The sequence below is a fragment of the Lycium barbarum genome, chromosome 2, assembly GCF_019175385.1.
Source record: "Lycium barbarum isolate Lr01 chromosome 2, ASM1917538v2, whole genome shotgun sequence".
NCBI lineage: Eukaryota > Viridiplantae > Streptophyta > Magnoliopsida > Solanales > Solanaceae > Lycium > Lycium barbarum.
In genome coordinates this window covers 44303908-44324426 of record NC_083338.1, presented here as the reverse complement: position 1 = coordinate 44324426, position 20519 = coordinate 44303908, and the positions used below count along the sequence as shown (strand labels likewise).

General features: G+C 35.6%; 1 protein-coding gene and 1 long non-coding RNA gene across 15 annotated transcripts; one reads left to right on the top strand and one right to left on the bottom strand.

Annotated features, from left to right (window-relative positions):
* The first annotated feature begins 6590 nt into the window (after positions 1–6590).
* LOC132628523 (uncharacterized mitochondrial protein AtMg00810-like) lies at positions 6591–7175 on the top strand. Its single transcript, XM_060344303.1, has 2 exons — positions 6591–6965; positions 7038–7175. The coding sequence occupies exons 1-2, from the start codon at positions 6591–6593 to the stop codon at positions 7173–7175; spliced, it is 513 nt and encodes a 170-aa protein (XP_060200286.1).
* Positions 7176–9807: 2632 nt separating this feature from the next.
* On the bottom strand, positions 9808–16843 carry LOC132626445 (uncharacterized). 14 transcript variants are annotated; one of them, XR_009577312.1, is made up of 9 exons: positions 16574–16833; positions 16345–16396; positions 15739–15830; positions 15566–15640; positions 15107–15295; positions 13937–14000; positions 13617–13670; positions 12892–13176; positions 9808–10175 (listed from the first exon to the last, which is right to left on the bottom strand). It is a non-coding gene; the product is annotated as an uncharacterized LOC132626445 (long non-coding RNA). The 14 variants fall into 14 exon arrangements; XR_009577311.1 differs by having other exon boundaries at positions 12892–13026; positions 13114–14000; positions 16574–16843; XR_009577313.1 differs by having other exon boundaries at positions 12892–13026; positions 13122–14000; positions 16574–16843.
* Between the last annotated feature and the right edge of the window lie 3676 nt (positions 16844–20519).

Here is a 20519-nt window from a genome sequence, read left to right as displayed (position 1 = left end):
CATCTTGCAGTACAAGAAGATAAGCTACAAATGCATCTGGCAAAACTTGAAAAATTGAACAATTTTTGCACTGATTTATATAAAAATCGAAGTCAAAACTTGAATAGCGCGCAAAAAAAAATAGCATATCTGATTGTTTAAAAGTAACTATGATCGTTGTATATGTGGAACACTTAGATCACCACAACACTTGGATCAAGCTACTTTGAAAGAGTTTTCTTGAGCCGAGGGTATATCAGAAACAACCATTTACCTCCATGAGTTAGGGATAAGGTCTGCACACACTTTACCCTCCCTAAAGCGCACCTGTAAAATTACATTAGGTATATTGTTGTTGTTGCAACCCTTTGGATTAAAAAAAAAAAAAAAAAGGGAACTTACTAAGATATTAACCTATTTATCTATAATTCCAACAATATTGGCCCTCTGATTTCTTTATATACTAAGTCAAATTATATAAAGTATTGACTCAATATTAGTAATTATTCTTTGAACTTTGCAATATGTATTTTCCATTTTTTCTAGGAGATATATATAGGACTAACATCTTCATTTTAAAATCTACGAAAGATCAAAAGATTTAGTTTTCTAATCTATAATATTTGACAAATCATTAAAGAATCGCAATAAAGTATATAATTATTTTGATAATTTTACTTTTAATATTAGGTCATATACAACGATAACAACAACATACTTAGTGTAATCCCATGAGTTTGAAGAGAGTATAATGTACGCGGACCTTACCCCTACCTCGTGGAATAGAGAGGTAGTTTCCGAAAGACCCCCGACTCAAGTGCAACAAATTAAAGTAATTATGAAAAAAGAAATGCAACAGTAAATAAAACATGACAACTAGTAAGGAAAGTAGTAAATAGCATTAAAAAAAAAGAATAGTAACAACAATGAAATAGTGCGACAACCGAAATTCAATAAACAACATATAATAATAGATATAAAAAGCAAGAAACTATATGAATAAGGCTAATACTACAATAGACACAATGCCCAGACTACCACGAAAACTATTTCCGTCGAAAAGTGAGACAATGCTCAACAACCTACTGAAACTTCTACCCTAATCTACGACCTTCATACCCTCTTATCTAAGATCATGTCTTTGGTAAGATAAAGATGTGTCACGTCCTCTAATCACCTCTCCCCCATACTTTTTTGGCCTAAATCTACCTTTCCTCATGCCCGCGCATCTCCTCTTCACATGCCCAAATTATCTCAATCTCGCTTTCCTCATCTTGTCCACCACGGAAGCTACTCCCACATTGTACCGGATATCCTTAATCCTTATCTCATCACTCCTAGTATGCCCACACATCCGTCTTAACATCCTTACAACTTGCATATTTTGAACATGAGAGTTCTCGATTGCCCAACACTCAGCTCCAAATAACAAAGTCGGTCTAACCACCACTCTATAGAACTTATCTTTAAATTTTGGTGGTACCATTTTATTACACAAGACTCCTGAGCTGAGCCTCCATTTCATCCACCCCGCACTAATATGATGTGTGACATTATAGTCGATATCCCCATTTCCTTTTATTAAAGATCCAAGATACTTGAAATTTTCTTTCTTGGGAGGGTCTATGTATCAACCCTCACTTCCACGCCTGCCTCATGTGTTGCATCACTAAACTTTCGCTCCAAATAATGTGTTTTGATCCTGCTCAGCCTAAAACCTTTAGACTCTAGGGTTTGTTTCCAAACCTCCAACCTAGCATTAACTCCGTCGTGAATCTTATCAGTCAACATTATGTCATCTGCAAATAACATACACCATGACACCTCACCTTGAATGTGCCATGTCAATTCATCCATCACCAAGGCTAATAAAAACGGGCTAAGAGTTGATCCATGGTGCAAGCCATCTAACTAGGAAGTGCTCAGGGTCTCCTCCCACTGTTCTGACCCGAGTCTGGGATCCATCGTACATGTTCTTTATCGCCCTAATGGAAGTTACCGGTGCACGTCTAGCCTCCATGCATTTCTATAGGACCTCCTTTGGGACTTTGTCTAGTTGTAGGCCTTTTTCTAGATCAATGAACACCATATGCGATTCCCTCTTCCTCTCCCTATACTTCTCCACCATTCTCCTCATAAGATGAATGACTTATGTAATTGATCGCCCCGACATGAATCCAAACCGGTTCTAAAAAATGGTATTAGATCATGTAAATAACAACCATTTTATAAGATATTTGCCAAATAAATATGCTCTTCAAATTCACATAAATTACATGGGTACTATTATAAAAGCACGATGCTCCAAATAGAGATGTCGATCAACTTTTAATCCTTAAAAACTAGATTTTATATTGGATAGGAACATCATATTTAATTATGTTCCTAATATTTAGGAGAACAATAATATTAGTCATTACACCGTTGTTTATTGAATCACTTACAAGTCCTAATATTTTAGAAATTAAAATCAAGAGTTCAAAACTAGGCGGTTTTGGAATACTTTTGATTTACATATCCAAGAAATAAAAAATAAAAAACCATCTAGTTTTTTTTTTTTTTTACATATTATACCCTTTCTTTTTTTTACTATGTTGGAAGTCTTGACATTTTGCATTTTAAAAACGATTAAAATTTATTTTATATAAATTATTTTAGTATTTGAATAATGTAACATGACTGTATATAATTCAATCAATATTCTCTTTGACCTCTTTTAATTTTCTACTCAAATGATATTTTTCTCTTCATCGTCTTTTTTGGTATAATATTTGAAAATTACATTGGACAACCAGAACAAGTAAGAAAAAATAATCTAAAATGGAAAAGGGTCAAATATACCCCTGTACTATCAGAAAAGGGCCAAATATAACCCTCGTTATTCTTTGGGTCCAAATATACCCCTGCCGTTATACTTTGGGCAGAAATATACCCTTCCACTGTTAAAGTTGACCAAGGTTGAACTCAATCTCACATGACATTAATATTTTTCTCCCTCTGTCCCAATTTGTTTGACACTTTTCGCTTTTCAAGAGTCAAACTTCTTAATTTTGACCGTGTGTTTGAATATAGAATCTCAAAAAATTTTGAAATAAAATTTATGATAGATTATGTAAATATTAATTAGAATATTTTGTAGTCTACTATTTTAGGTTAGCATATTTTGTATATTGTGTAAATCTCCTATTTTAGGTTAGAATATTATTCTCCTATTTTGTATATAAACCAATTCAAGTAATGAAAGGATTCAAGGAAAATATTTCTTACATGGTATCAGATTAGGGTTTCTTTCTTCTTCCTCCTTCCGCTACGCCCTAATCCCAATTTTTTCCTCACTAAAGTCGTCGCCTACCTCTCCTCTTTTTCCATGGCCGACGCCCCTACCAACCCGGCTAAGCCCACGTTCCACCCGGCCCTAGCGGTCTCCAATATCAAGAATCACATCTCTGTTACTCTTGAGATGGAAAACTCACAATACGGTACTTGGGCAGAGCTTTTCAAAATTCATGCTCGTTCTCACAAGGTCCTTCATCACATCATTCCTCCACCCAAAGGTAAGGAGAAGCCGGCTCCCAAAACGGATGAGGAAGTTGAATTATGGACCACCATTGACGCCACCGTGCTTCAATGAATTTATTCGACAATTTCGAATGATCTGTTAAACACTATCATCGAACCAGACGCTACTGCCACGGACGCTTGGGATCGCTTGCGTGATATCTTCCAAGATCATCAAACTTTTCGTGCGGTAACTCTCGAACAGGAATTCACGACGACTCGTATGGAGGATTTTCCCAATGCCTCCACCTATTGTCAACGTCTCAAGAGCCTTGCCGATCAACTGAAAAACGTCGGGGCTCCCGTGACGAATAGCCGCCTTGTTCTTCAACTGGTCTCGGGTCTTACTGAAGCGTGCAAAGGGGTTGGGACACAAATTCGCCATGCAAAGCCGCTCCCCCCATTCACTGAGGCTCGGTCTTCCCTTGTTTTGGAAGAACGTGAACTTGCGGCTATGGTGTCTCACGGGTCTGGTTCGGCTATGGTGGCCTCGGTCGACGATGCTCCACTCCCCTCGGACAACACAAGCTCACGCCGAGGGAAATCAAAAAATTCCTGCGGCCAAAATTTTGGAACGGGCCGTAAGGGGAGCTCGGCCGCGGCAAAATCACCTGTGGCCGCGGTAATTCTGCCCGAAGCAGCGGCGGTCAGCAGCAGTTTGGCCACTGGCAGTGGGTCCCCCAGCCCTGCTGGGCAGCTCCTCCCCCCTGCCCGTACCCGACAACCTCTTAGGCTCGTCCGCCGCCAGTCCCGCCACGGCAGCAGGGTATTTTGGGCCCTCCTCCAGCTCAGCAGCTCTACACGGCGGCAGTGGCTTCTCCCGGGTCATATGGTCCAACCGACATTGAGTCCGCAATGCATACCATGACCCTGAACCCGCCCGATCAAAATTGGTACATGGACACCGGAGCCACTTCTCATATGACATCCTCGGACGGTAATCTCTCGTCTTATTTTAATTTGAGTAGTCAAAATAATGGTATTGTTATGGGAAATGGTCATTCAATTCCAATTCATTGTTGTGGTCATACTAGTTTGCCTCCCCCAAACCCCCCTTTATCCTTACGAAATGTCTTACATGCTCCTAAACTCATTAAAAATTTAATCTCAGTCCGGAAGTTTACTACTGATAATTCTGTGTCTGTTGATTTTGATCCATATGGGTTTTCTGTGAAGGATTTTTAGACGGGGATGCCACTAATGCGGTGTGATAGTCGGGGAGATCTTTATCCGGTCACCACCATCAAATATCCAACCACCACTCCATCAACCTTTGCGGCGTTGTCTTCTCCTTTTTGGTATGCTCGCTTGGGTCATCCCGAAAATTCTATCTTAGATTGTCTTAGGGTTAATAAAAGCATTGAATGTAATAAATCTAATCTTTCTAGTATTTGTCGTTCTTGCGTTCTTGGTAAACACATTAAGTTTCCGTTTGATTCTTCTATTTCCGAAACTTTGATGCCATTTGATATTATTCATAGTGATTTGTGGACCTCTCCCGTGTTAAGTTCATTGGGTCATCGATATTATGTTCTGTTTATGGATGATTTTTCAAAAATTTTATGGACTTTTCCTTTGGCTAAGAAATCTGATGTTTATCCGAAATTCTTAGCTTTAAAAACCCACATTCATACTCAATTTGAACATCATATTAAAAATGTCCAATGTGATAATGGGAGGGAATATGATAATGGTCAATTCAGGAAATTTTGTGAGTCTAATGGGATGTCATTTCATCTTTCTTGTCCACATACGTCTTAACAAAATGTGAAAGCCGAAAGAAAAATCCATTCTATCAATAATATCACTCGGACTCTTCTTGCTCATGCTTCTCTCCCTCCTTCGTTCTGGCATCACGCCTTACAAATGGCAACATATCTTCTTAATATTTTACCAAGTAAATTATTAGGTCACGTTTGTCCTCTTCAAGTGCTATACCACAGAAAGTCATCTTACTCTCATCTTCAAGTTTTTGGGTGTTTATGCTATCCCCTCTTTCCTTCTCCGACTATCCACAAATTGCAAGCCCGGTCTACACCGTGTGTCTTTTTGGGGTATCCTACGAATCATAGAGGGTATAAGTGTTATGATTTATCGTCCCATAAAATCATTATTTCTCGTCACATGATTTTTTATGAGAATGTCTTCCCCTTTTCCAATTTACATTCTCCCACTTTTATTACGTATGAGTTTTTGGACGATGGCATTTCCCCATTGTGGTTGCATCACTTGGTTTCTGCTACCCCTCTCCCACGGTGACCCAGCCCGCTGCCCAGTCCCCTCCTACCGTGACCCATTAGCCCGCTGCCCAGTCCCCTCCTACCGTGACCCAGCCCGCTGCCCCTCTCCTCTCCGCTGGCAGTCCCCTCCCACCGTCACCCCAGCCTCCCCCTTCTACCAATCCGTCCCGAATGGTGACCTGGAGTCAGCATGGTATTTTTAAGCCAAAACACACATTTAACTTCAATACCATGGTTACGAAATCCCCTCTCCCTCGTAACCCTGTGACCGCCCTTCGTGACCCGAATTGAAAAATGGCTATGAATGATGAATTTGATGCTCTTATTAAAAATAAGACGTGGGAGTTGGTGCCCCGTCCACCTATTGTGAATGTTATTCGTTCTATGTGGATTTTCACTCATAAAGAAAAATCTAATGGTGACTTTGAGAGGCATAAAGCCCGTCTTGTAGATGATGGTAAGACTCAACAGGTTGGCATTGATTGTGGTGAGACCTTCAGTCCAGTGGTCAATCCGGCTACGATCCGTACCGTTCTCAGTCTTTCCCTATCAAAGAAGTGGCCTATTCATCAGCTAGATATCAAGAATGCTTTCTTACACGATAAGCTCAAGGAAACAGTGTATATGCATCAACCTCTGGGTTTCAGAGATCCCACTCATCCGGATTATGTATGTTTACTCTGTAAGTTTTTATATGGGCTTAAGCAGGCCCCGAGAGCATGGTACAAGCGTTTTGCAGATTATGTCTCTTTTCTTGTTTTTTCAAACAGCAGATCTGACAATTCTTTGTTCATCTACAAAAAGGGGTCTAATATGGCATACATGCTACTTTATGTTGATGATATTATTCCTACTGCTTCCTTAGATTCTCTCCGATGCTCCATTATGGCTCTCCTTGCCTCGGAATTTGCTATGAAGGATCTGGGTCCTTTGAATTATTTCCTTGGCATTCATGTCACTCGACATAAGGATGACATGTTTCTTTCGCAACGCAAGTATGCCGAAGAAATCATTGATCGAGCTGGGATGTCTTCTTGTAAGTCTACTTCTACTCTGGTTGATACTAAACCGAAGGTGAGCGGCACATCGGGTGCTCCTTATGATGACCCGACTCACTATCGCAGTCTCGCAGGTGCCCTTCAGTATCTTACTTTCACGAGGCCAGATATCTCTTATGCTGTTCAACAGGTATGCTTACACATGCATGCACCGCGACAGGCTCATATGCATGCACTTAAGCGTATCATCTGTTACATTCAGGGTACAATTGACTATGGTTTGCATCTTTATCCGTTCTCAGTTACGGACCTTCTTTCCTACACTGATGCGGATTGGGGGGCTGCCTTGACACACGTTGGTCAACGTCTGGTTACTGTGTCTTTCTTGGGGATAACTTGATATTGTGGTCTTCGAAACGCCAACCTACCCTCTCTCGTTCGAGTGCTGAGGCGGAGTATAGGGGGGTTGCTAATGTTGTCTCCGAGTCCTGCTGGCTTCACAATCTTCTGTTGGAATTACATTGTCCTATTCATAAGGCTACTATGGTATATTGTGACAATGTGAGTGTCATCTATCTTTCGGGAAATCCGGTGCAACATCAGCGCACCAAACACATTGAAATGGACATTCACTTTGTTCGTGAAAAGGTTGCGCGCGGACAGGTTCGTGTCCTTCATGTTCCTTCCCACTATCAGATTGCCGATATTTTCACCAAGGGACTACCACAGGTCTTATTTGAAGATTTTCGGGACAGTCTCAGCGTTCGTAAACCTCCCGTTTCGATTGCGGGGGTGTGATAGATTATGTAAATATTAATTAGAATATTTTGTAGTCTACTATTTTAGGTTAGCATATTTTGTATATTGTGTAAATCTCCTATTTTAGGTTAGAATATTATTCTCCTATTTTGTATATAAACCAATTCAAGTAATGAAATGATTCAAGGAAAATATTTCTTACAATTTACATATTTGGAAACTACGTAAAAAATACTATAAGTCAGCATAATTAATAATTTACAATATTTAAAAGACATGTGTAAAATTACGGTCAAAGAATACCTCATTTGATTCTCGAAAAGCGAATAAGGACTTTTCATTTTTTTTTCCAAACATATTAACAGATAGTAATTTTGTTTTCCAAAAAGAAAAAACCAACATTGCTCCATTATTAACTCCATGTGATTCAATATGAGATGAAAATGCTTACCACTTAAGTTAATCATCTTTCGCAATAGATTAAGAACTTGGCCAGAGCACATAAAGACTTTGATTTTACAATAAGAAGATACAATGGGGAAAGATGATATGGTGGGAAGGGGGGTGGGGCGTGGGGGAGGGTAAATTGGGTTTGGTTCGAAAGGTGGCAAACCACATTGTACTTACTTCATTAAAATATTAATGCCATGTGGGATTGGGCTTCACCTTGATCAAATTTTAACTGTGAAAGGGTATATTTGTGCCCAAAATATAACGGCAGGGATATATTTAGACCCAAAGTATAACGAGGAGTATATTTGACCCTTTTCTGATAGTACAGGGGTATATTTGGCCCTTTTCCGAATCAAAAATATAAATAAGAAAGCAACATAAAGGGGAAACTAGATGGGTTATGCCTGTGCTGTGCATGGGCCCAACACTTCGGATTATAGTGTATCTATGTATATATAGTTGTGTTTAGATAGTGATAATATATATATATATATATATATATATATATATATATATATATATACTATGTTCAAAATACGATTAATATAACATTGTAGTTTCTGCTCCGTATCTAAAACTTTATTTTATTCGTGTTTGCTACGAAAATTTATTAATATTTTTTAAAAGAGAAGACTTGTTTAAAAGAAAACTATTTTCTTCTCTTTGAGATAAAATAATAGCAATATTTAAGCATCAGTTGATACTTTCAATTTTAATTCGATTAATTTAAAAGTGTAAAATACTTATTATTTTTTATCAAATTTTGATTTGGATAATTCTAATTCAAATTATTAAATTAATTTTACATGTTTGAAACGAAACAAAGTAGAAATTAATTTTCTATTTAAACGAAAAAAATGCTATTTTTTAATTTTTGGTAAATATTCTCGGTTTAACTCATTTTACTTGTCATGTTGTCTTTTGCATGATTTTTTAAGGAAACGTGAATTAGAATTATAATTTGACTAATTTACCTTATTCATTATTTGATCTTCATTTGATATTAATCTCTTTTCATATTTATTAGAGTAAGAATAAAAATAAAAAAATAATACAAAATCTGCACTTTTTTTTTTTGACATTGTTTGTTTTTTTAATATGAAATTCACTTTTTTTTATATTGCTTGATTTTGTTAATATGGGGTTCACTTTTTTTTTCCCGTGAGTTTGGAGATGGTGGGTTCCACTTTTTTTACCTTTTTTTTTTCGTTTAATTCATTTTACTTGTCATGTTTTCTTTTGCACGGTTGTTTAAGGAAACGTCAATTAGAATTATAATTTCACTAATTTACCTTATTAATTATTTGATCTCCATTTAATATTATTTTTTCTTTTATGACATTAATGTCTTTCACATTTATTAGAATAAGAAAAAATGAAAAAGTAATTAAATTTTATCTTATTTTAATATATAAATATTTTAAGTATGTTGCTGTATAATAATTTCATTTGCTCCCACTAATGGATTGATACACATGTGACAATGAATCCATCATTATTGATTTAATGAGATACTTTGAAAATTACATAAATATTGTTTAATTTTTTAATATGGGATGCATTTTTTTTATATTGTTTGATTTGTTAATATGAAATTCACTTTTTTTTTTTTTTCGTGAGTTTGGAGATGGTGAGTTTCACTTCTTCTTTTTTTAATATTGTTGGTGTTTAGTTGAGGCCCACACTTTTTTTTTCTTCATATTAGTTGATGTTTAGTTGGGGTCCACACTTTTTTTTTTTGGGGGTGGAAAACGGACGACGAAGCATGAGGTGCAAACCCATGCTTCTATATAGTACTAGACGGTTGAAGCCCGTACCTGTGCCCTACATGGAAACATTTTTTTCCTTTTCTGTTATAAAATTTACAATATGATCTATCCATTTGGATAATGGGCTTCAGGGAATAAATTGTGCCGGCAACTATGTCTAAAATAAACTGTTCAAAAGTATGCTTTGCTAGAACGCTACTTAAAAATATAACAATCTTATCATATAGAAAAACTTAGCAGTAGATTTAATCAACCTCTCTTTTTTCCCCAAGCTAGTACAACCTTTCTGTCACTTCTCTTCATCCTCATCTCCATCTTTTTTAATAACATCTTCCATATCTTCAGATTCATCATCTTCCGCAGCCTCACCAGTAAACCATGACAGTACATGAGGAATTATTTTGTCCCGAGTTGTTCAACTACAAAAGCAAAACATATAACATCATATTTGTGATCCCAACAACAAATAATGATGCATAAACAAAAACTGAATTTCCCTGGACAAAGAGGAAAGTAAAAGTGAATTAATACTAAAGTAAGCATCCCAACAACGAAGAAATCAGCAGCAGACCCAATCTAAAGGGAATTTTCCAACAAAGACTATATTTGGCCCACTATGCATATCTCAAACTGTAAGCATGTAGCTTGATTAGGGTAAAAATGACAATAATGTGTATTTCACGTGTTAGAGTCGCACGTCCAATTAGTAAGCATCTTTCTTTCGAATGAATTTGCATCTAGATCTTGTACCTTGCAGTGATTAACAAAGTTGACTCGTTAGCCAACAAATATTCTTCTATCCATCATGAAGAGTGCTTTGTGAAGGTCAACCAACGTTGCAAGAAGTGAACGAACAAATTACCTTCTAAACGAACAAAAATTACTTTGAGAGCTAAATTCTTATGAACTGGTGCTAAACCATGAAAGTATTTAGGGTCCTCTCCGATATCAATCTTCACCCAAGATATGATTTAGTTGCTGCATATTTCATACACTAAATAGATGAAAAACCAAGAAACTTTTTTTTTTGTTAGAATGACACATATAGCTAACCTATCCTGTTTCCATAATCGTTAGGTGAAGAATTGGTCGCAGCATACTGATAATCAACTGTAAAATCTTTGCATACAAACATATTACCCAACACCAGGCCACAAATGACAAGTACCACCCGAAGGTACAGAACCTTTTCCATGAATTTCAACCTATAATAGCCAAAACCAGAAAACTGAACTTTTCTTAGGAAACAAGAGAACTGTATAGGCTAACCTTGAATGGAACAGAAATATCTCATTACAGTAAAAAGGATTGATTAAATCCCACAGGTTTAAGTCAATGGTCAAGACTATTATGATTGAAGCAGACTCTTGTATTTTTGTAGCTAATTTTTTGTAGCTAATCTTACCACCAGACTTAAAAAGGTGATACATTGTAATAAAAATCTAGTCAAATTATGAAGATTTTGTCTTGTCAAAGCAAGGTAAATACAAATATGCTTTATAGTCGCACTATAGCTAAATATGCTTTCTATTTCAAGTGAACAAAGGAAACATAACCGATAACATGATTTACTGTTAATACTTCCCAATTTCCAAGAACCAAGAAGTTCCTACTGGAAGCGCAGTCAAATTCCGAGCAAACCAATTCAGCAAGCTAAGACAAAATATTTAACTTCTGCTCAGAGCATTATAAACGATCTTAAAGGGCTATGTGCTTCAGTTGCTCTGGTTAAAGCAATTTTTCTTTCCCCTTTTCCCTAAAATATATATTGACAAGGAAAAGGGCCCAAGCATACAAGAAATCAGCAGTTTTAAGCTGATATACGACTCACATGTTGAAGTTCTCACTTTTTTATACTAAAAAACAAACACAATATACATAGGAGTAATGTAATATCATTTATGTAATTGCAGATATTGTGAATCAGCACCTGCTACAGCCATTATAAATTCTTGTTTTTCGTTTCATAAAGATAAAAGAAAGTACATTTATATCCTTCATTCAAATTCCGAACATTAAGTCAAGCCAAAAAATCAACTTTTTCAGTTAAGGAATACAAGCACATATAAGAAGCCTTTTACGAAGGAGATAAAAATATACATTTAATGGTGTACGTTATCAAAACTCTGGGAAAATCTGCCATTTATTGGTTTGTGCTCACAAGAATAGGTTAATTTCCATAATCAACAATTCTTGCGAGAGTCGTGGAAGACGAAGAGGGAAGATAACTTTTCACTGACAAAGTTTCAAGAATGGTACCTTGAGGAGGGAAAAAGTATTGGTGATATGCTTGAAACAACTTAATAGTAAACATTTTTCTTCTCTCTATTTTTTACGGGTGAATTTTTTCTTTTCTCTTTTTACGGATGTGTAATGGAGATTTACTTGTTTTTACATGCATCTTTCGTAGTTTCGGGAATTCTGTTTGGGTGATCTTTTTCTCTTGTTGGTCTTTTTGGTTTTGTGGCTTCACACGACTGTGGAAGAAACCAGAGGAATTATGGGTTGTGAAAGGGAGAACTATATATGACAATTCTCCAGTTATTATGAGGGTTTTTTCTGTTGATGATCATGACACAATTTGTTAGAAGCTGCTGGATATGCTAAGCAAATGACATTACCAGAGTATCTTGTTTCTATGTTTTTGCTTACACAAATTATTTTGGACTCTGATGAGTTGGTTTACAGGTGCGAATAAATGGAAGAGCTTTCTGAATATATATCTAGGTTGATGCCTAATGAAAATATCTGCTTTGGAAGTTGTTTTTCGTTTCATTCTGAAAAGAAAAACAATCTTTTTTCTTTTAGGTAAAGAAAAGCAAAACTCCTTTTCATTCCTTTATACTAATTCTGTTCTGATTTAACTTTCTTAAGGAGAATATTAGTTGTTATTTTTATCAGTAGGAGAATTTTAGATCTTAACTCCGAGGAAAAGGTGAATGAACCTTATCAAGAGAACAAAGTAAGTTCCGGTGGATTACACTTCCCTATTTTGAAATATTTGAATATGGCATAAGCCGGTCAACACTGCTCGCACTTGAACTCCTGTCTCTAAATTTCCAACATACCATCATATTTTTAACTAACCAAGAACTTAACTGAGGGAATAGAAGCAATGAAATGATCGTTTGGTACCTGAAAGGCTGAAACAGCACATCACCAGAAAGGAATTTCACGTCTTGAGCACTATAGCTGATGTTGCTTATTGTAATCTAGCCGTCATGAAGTAAACAACCAAGATTTGATGTGATTCATTCTTTGACCATTCTGCTAAAAAACAAATAGAGTAAATATTTAAGACAAACAAGTAAACTGATGAAAATTAGCTACTGCTTTCATCAACACTGAATAACAAACCTTCTTACTTTTTCCACCTTCCAATTCTTTGCTTACATCAATATATTCTAGTTGAGACAGGGGCTGTTGCACAAGTTGAGGAGAAGAAGATTTCACCAAATTATATTAATCTATTAGGCTAGGAGAATCAGACTTCCTGTATATTTCCCTTGTAAGAAAATCAGAAACTTACTTGAATAGGTGAAGGTCCAAGAAAAAAAAAATTAACATTTTCCCAACTATAAAGAATTTCTCAGAGGACATATGCATGGTTTTTCCTGATTTGACAACTATTTTGGTCTCTAAGAACCCTTCACAATACATTTAATAAGATCTCATAGAGAGAATTAACTGATGTAGCAAGAAAGTATCTGGCGTATATGCCTCCAATGCTTTTTATAGCGATATACTCCCTTTGGGACAACTAAAGTATTCTCTTTTTTCGTCAATAGTTCTTGTTATTCCATTTGGACTCCATTAACCCTAAAAGGCATAAAATAGAAAGGTTTTGCCAACCAAATTACCTCGACACAATAAGGCATATTACTCTTGAAAAGCTGCATCTATATCACATTTCCCTTGAAAGAAACGATCTCGTAAGTAACATATACCATTCATAACTTCAGAAGCTCAAAAAAGTAATTAACTGAAACCATTTCCAGTATTGCTAGACAGTGAACAACTATTGGCGGAGACCCTACAAAATGTTTAGTAGTTCCACAGTTCCCTCATGGTCAAGGTGATAGAAGAATTTGTACGATGTAGTAATTTTTTCTGTTCACAGAAGATGCAATATCTTTAAAAATTGGAATTCTCATATGAAAATAGCTTTGAGTTGGAGTACTTATTCATTAAGAGGCAGCTCATTGTTGTTTGTGCATTACCAGAGTTTCAGAATTGTCATCAAGCTACAAATATTACCACAAAGGAATATTAGAGCCTGTTTGGATGATAAGCTGAAAACAGCTTATAAGCTGCTTTAGATAAGCTAAGCCAAATGGGCCCAATTATTTTTTTGGGCTTATTTTAAGCACAAAATGGCTTATAAGCTGACCAGCCAAACACTCAAAAAAGCTGAAAACAACTTAAGCCAATCCAAACGGGCTCTTAATCCTCAAGTTTCTTCAGCAGGATTTGGTTGATGAAACAAATTTTGTATCAACCAGTTATCCCTTTCTTCTTCTTTTTGTTTACTTAATTCTTTTAATCTCTAACCTATCCAATAAGAATCATCTTAATCTCTATTCATTAACATATTGGTAATGTTTTTTTATTTTATTTTATTGGCAATATCTCTGTTATAGCATGATAACTTAATCAAACAGTTATGAAAACTATATTACCTTTAACAACCTCGACCATTATCGAATCACTTATAAAATCTATCATTTTGGTGCTACAAATTAAAAGACAATGTAGTTCCTGTACACTTTCATCGAACTTGAAGTCTCAAAAGTAGAGCCGTAGAAGTTACAACAGTTATCGAATATTAAAGGCTTTCAAAAAATTTAGCTCCTCGAAAAAGATACACGAACCATATAAATTAAATTGATGACATTAGTGTTTGTGTATAACTACCACCTTAATTAAAAAGAGAATAGATTACTCTATGTATAGGGAATGTCGACTTTTCAAGTCTTCTTACAAAAATTTAGCCATAAGCACCTTCCTCCTTCATGGTCTTTTATAGAAACATCTCAATAAGGAAAAGAAGTCCACCTTTAACTCTCTTAAAAAAGATTAATAAACACAAACTTCATAAAAGAATGATAAATGCATAAAGATACTAAGGTTTAAACTTAAATGCATAAAGATACTAAGGTTTAAACTTAAATGCATATAGTAGAACATCTTTTAATCATCCAAGAAGATGAGGCACCAGTGAATCAAGAGCAATTTGAATGCTCAATAATATTCTTTCCACGATTCTTCAAATTTATCCAATTGTTTAATATAAACAAGGGATATAAAAGTAAGCTCAAAAAATAAATTTTATCACCTATTTTCATGGTACCTAAGGGGCAAAATGGTGGTAATCTGATGTCATAGCATTTGTCTTGATTCCCCTATGGATAGCAAGGAAAGAAGGCCACCCTTCATGTTTTTTGGTTCCCCGCTTTTCTTAGTTATTCTTTCTCGATTAGGGCCAGTATTTGCACTGGTGCTCTAAATTCTCCTCTGATTCCATACAATTTCTTCCATTCTGTTTATATATAATGCTAACTGATTAACATTGGAAAATAAATATTACTAACACACTAACAAGAATAACTAAAACCCAGTACAACTTCCCCAAATCAAGCAATGTAGATGAAAGAAATCGAGTTTAAAATGATCGAGATCAGTTAAGAATTAATACGGTAAAGAGATAAAAACAAAGAATAATGAAATTATAGAATGGAAAACACTGACACGAACTCATCAATAAGAAAATCAAAGATGGAGAGAGCGTAAAATTGTCAAAAGGACTAACCAACTTTGGCAGACGGAGAACAAGCAACACTTTTGCCAGCACCCTTGAAACCAACATGTTGTTACCTCAGTAATGCTGTAAATCAAACATGACACAAGGTAAATAAACAAAAGACAAAAAAACACAAGAATTCTTCACAAGTTGTATCGCAACCACGCAAAAGAAACACATACCGAGGAAAACAAAGGGTAGCCAACGTAGGTATTTTGGTTCCTCGTCTTCTTAATTAACTTTTGAATTTTGCTTATACTGTACCAAATTCACCCTACATAGGAAAAGATCTAATTCACTTTCAAAATTTCTTTTTACCCAACCAAATCTAGCAAGAACTATATGACGTAGAAGAATCGAAATGTGCACCTAGAGGTTTATTTCTAACATATAAGTGCAAAACAGAAGTTATAGACATGCACGTATAATCTTAGTAAGAAACTGTCAAATTGATATGAAATTTGACGATTTTCGACTAAACTTCCATTACCAACAAATGGATGCAATCTATCAATTTCTTATTATTAACAAATGGGTGCACAAACAAAGTAAAAATGGGACAAAACAATACAATCACATCTAACTGGACTGACCTTTAAAATATAAAATTTGAACTACTGCTGGACTGACATTTAAAATATAAAATTTGAACTACTGCCTCATGCCTTTTAAGTTTCTCTATATATGTTTATGTATATAATCTTATAAAAACAAAATCCCAATTCACAGGAGTGTACAACTTTGCAATTGTTGAAGGCAGTTCTAAAGAGAAACAAAAGAATTCTTACCAAATAATTTAGTTGTCTCAGGCATATCACCGAACACCTTGGGCTCATTAGCCTACATAATTTAAAATTTCACCATACATCAACGATCAGTAACCCAAAATACTATACAATTACATGCACCAAATATGGATGTGCAGATCAGATAGAGTTACTGACATGCATGTTAAAAATATAGCAAAAAATTATGCGAAAGAGTAGGAGAATTAAAATTGAAGCAAAATGGACAAACCTTCAACGATGAATTTTGGTGGTGGTCAGTGGTGATTCACGGCGGCATCAACGATGAATTAGTTGCTGGGTTTTTCTGATAGAGCTTCGGTGGGAAACAGAGGAGGCGATGATTTGATTTCAGATAGCTATTGCTGGAGTTTTGGTGGTGGTTTCACATGGCAGATCGTTCTAGAATCTTGGAGTGTGTTTGGAAACAAATATCTAGTATTCAAGTTACCATTTTGCCCCTGTATGAGTGAGTCATATGAGAGAGGCAAGAAGCAATTTTGGCAATACCACGTGATGACTTAAAAGGCCCACAGGTGTACCATTATCAGTGGGTCATATCACAGTTACAATTACGGAAGTGCCCCTGTATGAGTGAGTCATATGAGAGAGGCAAGAAGCAATTTTGGCAATACCACGTGATGACTTAAAAGGCCCACAGGTGTACCATTATCAGTGGGTCTTATCACAGTTACAATTACGGAAGTGCCCTTGGTCGTCCAAGGGCTCATGCTTATTATATAGTAGAATAGTAGAATACTAATAAAGAAAGAAGGTTCACCATCAGATCACCTTACTAATTGGAGAAAGTCAAGTATCATAATATATTATATTTTTTCTTTTATTGAGCTGTCTAAATATCAACATTAATCATTTTAAAGTACTTACACGTTTTGCAGGTTTATTTTTTATAAGCCAAACATACTATTTAATGATATTTACATGATTTTAAAGTTATATATTCATCGAAATGGGAGCATGCGCAAAGCACATACCCAAAGACTAGTTAACAGAACCAAAAATGTCATTCTATTTTTTTTTTCCCAATTCTAAAAGTTTCTTTTAATTATGTTGAAATATCAAATCTTAGTCTTGCCACTGTAATATAAAACTATATTTAATCCGAATTTCTTCAAAATAGCAAACTAATTTAATACGACTTTTCTTGAAAGAAAAAAAGTTACAAATAGAAGAAAGGTAAGTTTCAACTGTCCGCCTCATAAAACTATATTTTACATTGGTAAATTACAAAATTATATTTTGTATGATTAAAATCTCTGAACGAAGCCTGAAAAAAATTGCGACGACTCTATTATGTTGGGTTGTGATCTCATAAGCTGAACTTCATTGCCTTTCGGCACATGAAGCAAATGGGCACTGTCAGTTGGGTGGAGCGTCTCTTGAGAAAATGTTTGACTTTTAAAATGTCTAACTCAACCGGAAAGTTAAACTTTTGGCATCCAAAATGATACATTATTGCCAGTCAGTTAACTAAACTTCAGCTTGTTATGACCTATTAAAATTTTAAATTATATCAAAAACAAAAACATCTTGTGTTAGGAACTGATATTTTGCGTAAAATATTTATATTTTTAAGTCTTTTTTTTTTTTTTTTTTTTTTTTTTTGTTTGTTTGTTTTTGTTTTTTTTGTTTTTTTTTAGCAAAACCACTATTAAATAGTGGGGAATTCATTAAAAGATAAGAAGAAATTGTCTGTACAAGTAAAGAAAACAGAAAATAGAATCCAGAATCTACAGTTTTGGAAAAACACCAGAACTACAAAAAACCTAAAGAAAAACATAAAACAAATATGGAATGATGAAGCTAAATCTATGCAACTAATTCAACTGCCTTGATTTAATTCCATCTGCGTGACGCCTCAAACCTCTCAGCAGGTGCAATGTCTTCAAATCAGTAGAGATTCCTTCAGGCAATAGAATAACCTACAATCTTCAAAACTCTGCTTTGTAAGTGGAATGATCACCGTTTTTTGAAGCTTGTTTAATATCATCTCATCTGCATGACTTCCATTTGCATCCTCAACACAATTCCAGTGGAATGAGCATACAGGATGCTGATACCATCACCAAGAATGCATTAAGGATAAAACTTTTGTGAATGCATTGAGGCCAAAACATGAGTCCGGAACCAAAATAGCTCAAAAAAAAACATTTTGAACCAAAATGCCCCAACAAAAAAAAAAGGTTACTAAAGTACCTATAGCGCAGTAATTTACTGCGCTATAGTACTAACGGAGACGGCCCCGTTAAGTCCTATAACGCAATAAAATACTGCGCTATACGGAATACGCCTCAACGTATAACGCATGATTTTACTGCGTTATAAGACTTTGCCTCTCTCCTATAACACAGTAAAATCATGCGTTATAGTCTCCACTATAACCCGATCGGGTTCCATCACTGCCCCCTCCAGTGGCAGTTCTTTTTCAAAAACGCCATTGGAGGGCAGATTTCCGTGGTCCCCACCAAATAAAAACGTCGTTTTCTAGTAAATTTCATCCGGAAAGTTTAGATTCTCGGTATATTCAAGTCAAGGAGCAAGATTCTAAGTTTGAATTTTGAGAAAAAGCGGCGTACAACTCGATTAAAATATCTACAAAAAATATTCGATTAAGGTTTTCTACTATGAACTTTTGTTATTATTTTGTTATATACATTATATTGCATGCATGTTTAACATTTAATCATCATTAATAAAAAAAAAATCATTTTTTTTTTGTTTTGTGTTTGATCGGCTGGGGGCAGTGGCTTAGGCCACTGTTACGTTTTTTTTTTTTTTTTTTTATTAATGATGATTAAATTCATTATTTGTCAAATGTTTATGAATTGTTAATTGTTAAATGTTTATGCATTGTTAATTCGTTATATGTTTATGAGTTGTTAATTTGGTTAATTATTTATGAATTGTTAACATTGTTAATTTGTTATATGTTTATGAGTTGAATTTGGTTAATTATTTATGAATTGTTAATGAATTATTATTTATACTAATAAAATTATCGTTACATAACAATAAAATTAAAGTAGCAATCAAAGAAAACATTTTATTTATACTAACAACATAATATAATACAATAGGTAACAACCATCCAAACAAGTTGTAAACGATTATGAAATGTTAATCTATACAATTCTATAACCATGAATATATATGTTAAATTAAAAAAAAAAATTATCTTAAAAAGAATAGTTAAAGTTCTTCTTTTCATAAATACATAAGCTAACGAAAAAAATATAAAGTTTATAGGAAAATATGTGGTCGACGAATATGAACTCTTAGTTTAATTTTATCGTAGTTGTGTTGGCTATTTGGTCAACTAAAAATATATCACATATTCAAAATATAGTTCCAAACAAATATTACTGCTAAATTTCTATTAGTTAATATAATTTATTTTTCATTTCAAGAATAATGACTAATTTAGTTTGTACAGACCGGACTCTTTCATGGATTCGAATGTTCCCCCTGGGGCCGATGATCACCCGGGGCCCGCTGTTCACCCGGGGCCAGCTGATAGATCAGTATTGTCTTTGCAAGACAATCATAGGTCAGAGTTATTATGGGCCGGTAGTATAGGGATATCTACTAGGCTCCGTCCTCGTAGGCTGCAGAGAGCGTGGACTCTTTTACGTGAGCACCCCCCACATCCTCGCGTGTTGGAGATATTGTTTCGGGGCGACATCTACCGTTGCGTGTCCGTTGGTCGGGTACAGCATGATTGGGCGCTTATCACGACCATGGTTGAGCGGTGGAGGCCAGAGACACATACCTTCCATCTTCGCACTGGTGAGGCCACGATTACACTTGAGGATGTAGAGGTCCTCTTTGGATTGCAGGTTGATGGAGAGCCACTGTACACTCGGTACGAGCCTCCTCCTGGTCGGACGTGGGTGACAGAGTTGACTAGGCTCACCCACTTCGTGCCTGATGCCGCGACCCAGATATCCGGACAGAGTCGGGTTCAGCTTAGTGCACTCTGCACTTATTTGGAGGGTCTGTGTCACGACCCAACCCCGTAGGCCGTGACTAGTGCCCGATCTGGGCACTCAAACACATTCTAGTATAAAGCAGAAGCCGACATGGCTTTATTTCCAATTTAGATAATTTCCAGAAAAATTTCGGCAGAGTTTCCTTTGTTTTACGGACTATCCCATATA

What these genes read in the sequence shown, in the direction of transcription:
- LOC132628523 (XM_060344303.1), top strand. Translation starts at nt 6,591, where the DNA reads ATGGCATACATGCTACTTTATGTTGATGATATTATTCCTACTGCTTCC. An exon ending in TCTCTTATGCTGTTCAACAG is followed by an intron (nt 6,966 to 7,037) that starts GTATGCTTACAC and finishes TGTTACATTCAG; the next exon opens with GGTACAATTGACTATGGTTT.